Source organism: Manacus candei, unplaced genomic scaffold, assembly GCF_025592945.1.
Source record: "Manacus candei isolate 608988 ecotype Guabito, Panama unplaced genomic scaffold, ASM2559294v1 h1tg000053l, whole genome shotgun sequence".
Classification (NCBI taxonomy): Eukaryota; Metazoa; Chordata; class Aves; order Passeriformes; family Pipridae; genus Manacus; species Manacus candei.
The window spans coordinates 148,339-153,377 of NW_026138101.1; the positions used below are offsets into that span (position 1 = coordinate 148,339).

Sequence of the window (5,039 nt, forward strand, 5' to 3'; positions counted from 1 at the left end):
CCTGCTCTCCCCATCCCAGGATGCAACAGGAGTGGGGAGCACTGATTTACTCCTTCACTTCCACCAGTCCGGGATGCAACAGGAATAGGGAGCTCTGACTTACACTCCTTCTCCCCCCTCATTCCGGGATATAGCAGGAGTGGGGAGCACTGATTTGCGCCCTGCTCCCCCCCGAGGGCCCCGAACGGGACGTCTCCTCGCTGCTGCTGTAAAAGGGACTTGTCTGCTGGAGAGGAGGGAAAACCCATCCAGGAGCGCCTCCATCGCCTGCTCCGTTTTTTTTTTTTTTTTCCCCGTTTAGGGAAAGAGCGACGGCCAAACAACAACACCAACAAGAATCCCTTTCTCCCACTTCCCCGGTCCCCCCGCAGCCATCGGAACCGCTCGGAGGGCTGATTCCGGGTGGATAACGCAGCGAGCTCCGGGGATGCCGCCGGCAAGAGAGGGATAACAGGGATAACAGGCAGCACACGAGTTGGGAAGAAGGAACGAAGAGAAAAGCCGCATCCCCGCCTCCAAGGATTTCCCACCGCGAAGAGGGGAAAACAAGGAAGAATTTTGCAGGGGGAGGGATCTCAGGGAGAGAGCGGGAGCCCGTGTGTCTGTCTCCTGCCGTACATGCGAGTATTTATTGTTTTACTAATCCGTGCTTGGAGTGTCCCAAGTAGCGGGGGATTCCCCGAACTGGGGAGAGGAAGGGGCTTTAGGGGGGAAGACCCTCGTCCGGCTGCCCTAAGGATGCTCCGGGCGGGTTAGAGCAGCCGGACTCCGTTCCATCCTCCCCGGCGAGGATGCTACCTGTGCGGGGAGGCTACCAGGGAGGGCTGGTCCTCAGTGCGGAGACGAGAGGAGTCTCCCCCACCTCCAACCTTTTCTTTTACCTCCCCTTTTTTATTTATTTGGAGGTTTATTGCATTTATGGCAATAAGCTGCGGATGGGTCCTGCAGCTCCCGGGGGCCGGTGGGTGTGCGCACCACGGGGGAGGGATGCAGAGTTACCGCCAAGGGCGGTGTCAGAGAGGTGATTTTCCCTCCCTCGCGTGGGGCCAGCCAGTGAGAGAAGAGACCCCCTCATCCCCCTCGCTCCAGAAACCGCCTCCCCTCGCACTCTGGCTGTGTTTCCCAGGCTCTCATGGCGGTTTGCAGCTCTCAGGACGCATCTGCAGCTCCACAGAATCGCGCTGGCTTTTACCCGGGGGATGAAACTCCTTCGTCCAAGAGGACGGGAGCAGAAGTGGACGAAAAACCCTACGGGTGAAGGGGAGTTTGCAGAGAAATCTGGGGGTGCGAAGGTCGAGGCATCGCCAGGGCCGGGTGATGCTGGGGGACAGCCAGAAGCCCGGCTTTTACCTCTTCTCATTCCAGGTAAAAGACCCACCAGGATCGTGGGAGCTTCACTGTCGGGATATTTCTCGGTGAAGGAGGAAGGGATCCCCCTCGGCCCTTTTCCTTCCCCCGGAGAAATGATGCTCCACGGAGCAGAGTCTCCTGGGGTCTCACGCAGGTCCGAGCAGCGGGGGGACTGGGGAAAGAGCCGACACCTCCAACTGCATCGGAATCCCTCGGGGCCTCGGATTAAAGCTGTTACGTCAGTAAATTAAAAAAAAAAAAAGTCCAATAACAGAAAACACAGCCCCAAACCTGGACGTTTATACAGAAAAAGAGCATCACAAATTCCTAATGTAAGCACCGGCCAGCTGTGTGCACTTGTAAAGTTGTTATAATCCCCCTCCTTGTTATAAACAGGAAAGTACATAATATAAAGCAACAGGCCCGCATTCACAAATACTGACCCTCCTCCCTGCGCCTGCCAAATTCCCCTTTTTCTGCAGATTCCCCCAAAGCAGCCCTGCCTGGCTGGGACCGGGGCTGGACGGGGAGTCCCCTCCGCCGTTCCCGGGGGTCCCCCGGGGATGAACAGCAGGGTCCCTGCATTGGGACGTGCAGGAGACCCCGCCACACCTGAGTCCCTCTTTCCTCAGAACTCCAGTCAGCCCCTTTTCCTTCCTCCTCGTCCCAGCGCTGCCTCCTCCTCTCACCCATCCCGTTTTCTTCCTTTCTTTAATTTTCTTTTTAAATAATTTTTATGTTGTTTAATGCCCCAGTTTTCCTGCGGGGATCCCTGCCCGCTCCTCCCCAGCTCCAGCAGTGTACATCCTGCTCTGCTGTGTGTGCTTACAGCGTCAAAGGGTGGACGTGATATTTCAAACATCAGATCACTGCGTTTATATATTGGGTGCCCGGAAATTTTTCCAAATAAACACAGCTTGATTCGACTTGGGTGGGCAGACTTATCAACAGACTAATTCTATAAACAAATGAAGGAATAACCCGGAGACCATTGGCTGGTACCAGCGAGACACGTGGAGAGAGCTTGGAGTTTTGTAGCAATGAAATTTTAATTAATGTGGGTGGGCTGAGAACACAAACGACTGTTTATCAGAGACAATTTATTTTCCAGTGCTAAGTCAACATATAATAGCAAACTTACAACAATTATTTAACTTTTTTTTTTCCTCCCCTTTTTTTTTTTTTTTTTTTTTTAAGAGCTATGAAGCAGGGACAGAGGCAGAGCGAGCTCCTTCAGGCAGGGCTGGGAGCTGAGCTCGTACAAACAGCTCCCCGGTGGACTCGTCCCAGGTTCCTGCCCTGCCCCGTCCCTTCGCTCGGCTCCGAGGGGGAAGACGCGGAGCTGGGAACCCGCCGGCGATGAGCCACATCTACGGCAGCCACCTCTCCCCTCTGGGCAACCCCTCCATGGTTTATCTCCCGGCTGCCCTCGGCTTCACCCCCGGGGGGGCGATCTCCCGGCAGGACCCCCCGCAGAAGCCCCCGTACAGCTACATCGCCCTCATCGCCATGGCCATCAAAGAAGCCCCGGAGCAGAAGGTGACGCTCAGCGGCATCTACCAGTTCATCATGGACCGCTTCCCCTTCTACCACGACAACAAGCAGGGCTGGCAGAACAGCATCCGCCACAACCTCTCCCTCAACGACTGCTTCGTCAAGGTGCCGCGGGAGAAGGGGCGACCCGGCAAGGGCAGCTACTGGACCCTGGACCCGCGGTGCCTGGACATGTTCGAAAACGGCAACTACCGCCGGAGGAAGAGGAAGCCCAAAGCCCCGGGGCCGCCGGAGGCGAAGGGTGGCGAGCAGCCGGGGCCGCCCGCCCGCCCCGTCGAGCCCAAGCGGTCCAAGGGGAGTGCGGCGGCCGCGGGGGACGCGGGGGACGCGGGGGTCCCGCGGCCGGGCCGGGGGGCAGCGGCTTCCCCGGGGGGTCCGGCCCCGGTCGCTCCCGCCGCCGCCCCGCCGCACAAGAGCGGCCCGCGGGGCCGCAGCTTCAGCATCGAGAGCATCCTGGCGCAGGGGCTGCGGCAGCCGCCCCCCGGGGCAGCCCCCAAGGCGGCCCGGGAGGGCCCCGCCGGCTGCCTCGGCGGCTCCCTGGTCGCCAGCGGCGGCTTCGGCCCGACCCTCAACGCCTCCCTCATGCTCGACTCCCAGGTGCACGGGAGGCTCTACCACATCGGCATCCCCTTCCTCTCCTGCTTCCCTCTCCACGTATCCGAGGCGGTATTTAATTTCCAGTAGTTGTCCCATAATTAAACCCCCCCCGGCCCCGGGCGCTGCTTGCGAGGCGCGATGGGGGTGAGAGGCTGGACTCAGACCTCACTGCGCGGGTAGACCAAAAAAACCCCAGAGCGATGTAAAAGGTGACTCAGGATTTCAGGGCATTTTCAAGCCGCGTGTTGCTGCGGACTCTCTTTAGCCGTTGCCTCCCACCCCCTCGCCAGAGCGACTTTTGAAGGTAAACCAGCTTTCTTTTCCCATGGGTAGTGAAGATAGAGACAGGCACTGGGAGGATTGCCCACACTGCCCCTAAGCTCTGTTGGGTTTGCTCTGCACCTCTTCTCTTTGCATCCCTCAGGTTCCTCAGACCTGGTTTCTTTCGAGCCCTTCAGGTCTCTGGTTTTCTTCTTTTATTTTCCTTTTGGAAACCCAACCCACTCTGTCCATCCGTGGGGGAGGGGGCTGAGCTTTGTTTTGCCGTTAATACCCACAGATATTAATAATTCCTGATACTCCCCATTGGCCCAGTCCTCCCAGTGGGTAAAGGCAAGTAACTGGAGATGAAATAAGGGCAGACCAAGCAATCCAGACTCATCCTGCACATTCCTGCTTGCTTAGGCTCAGCACTGTGTGTAACTGGTTTCCTGCCCAGCACTCGTGCTTCTCGAGTATCTCAAAAGAGTTTCTGCTCACTGATGAGAGGGGGATGGATGAGCAAACACAAGGATGCATCCCCTTTCCATATCTTGCTGGGATCAGTTGCTTCTGACCACGAAAAGACTGAAGCAGGGTTGTGGAGGCCACTCTTGGCATTTTGAAATATGTCTTTTAACAACCAGGACAACTACCAGGAAAAAAAAAAGACATCAGCTATGTATCTAAAATTTTATTTTTTCTTAAAGAAGGAAGAATCCAGACTGCAAGAAATCAGGAATATTTCTTATTTTTGTTTGCCATAAATAGAGGCTTTTTGTATATTAGTGGATAAATGCCATTTTGGAAAAAAAAATCTATATTCTCAATTTTCATTATGAAACTAAACCTATATCCAATAAAAGTATTTTGTTCAGGAGTGTGGCTGGTGTGATGTAAAACACCCTGGAGGATCAAGGAGTGGGGTCTGCTGCTGGATGCAGTGAATATCCTGGTGAGGACATGACGGACCTTATAAAAGATGGGAGAGACTAAAAACAGAGTCCTGGGAAATTACCTGTTCCTTGAAACTGAGGTAATGTTTCCCAAAATGATTGTTTCTCCTTCTCTTCCCTCCATCCCACCCCATCTCGCTAGAAAAGCTTGTCCTTAAATTAGCACCTGGATATTGGAAATGTGGGTTTCTCAGGTGAGTTGTGATTCAGTTTGCGCAGAAGAAGATCAGTACCAAACAACTTTGACATTTGGACCAGGAGCTCAGGGGCCTCATTCCAGCACAAGGCAAAGAACTCTCATATGGGGAAATACAGAAAATCTCC

The 5,039-nt window shown here is 55.1% G+C and overlaps 1 protein-coding gene across 1 annotated transcript; it reads left to right on the top strand.

Moving 5' to 3' along the window:
- Positions 1–2,569: 2,569 nt before the first annotated feature.
- On the top strand, positions 2,570–4,517 carry FOXL1 (forkhead box L1). Its single transcript, XM_051801804.1, has one exon. It carries the CDS (start codon positions 2,710–2,712, stop codon positions 3,586–3,588), a length of 879 nt encoding a protein of 292 aa, XP_051657764.1. The 5' UTR covers positions 2,570–2,709; the 3' UTR covers positions 3,589–4,517.
- Positions 4,518–5,039: the final 522 nt, after the last annotated feature.

Bases quoted from the DNA above. Each gene is read 5' to 3' on its own strand.
- FOXL1 (XM_051801804.1), top strand. From the start codon at position 2,710: ATGAGCCACATCTACGGCAGCCACCTCTCCCCTCTGGGCAACCCCTCC.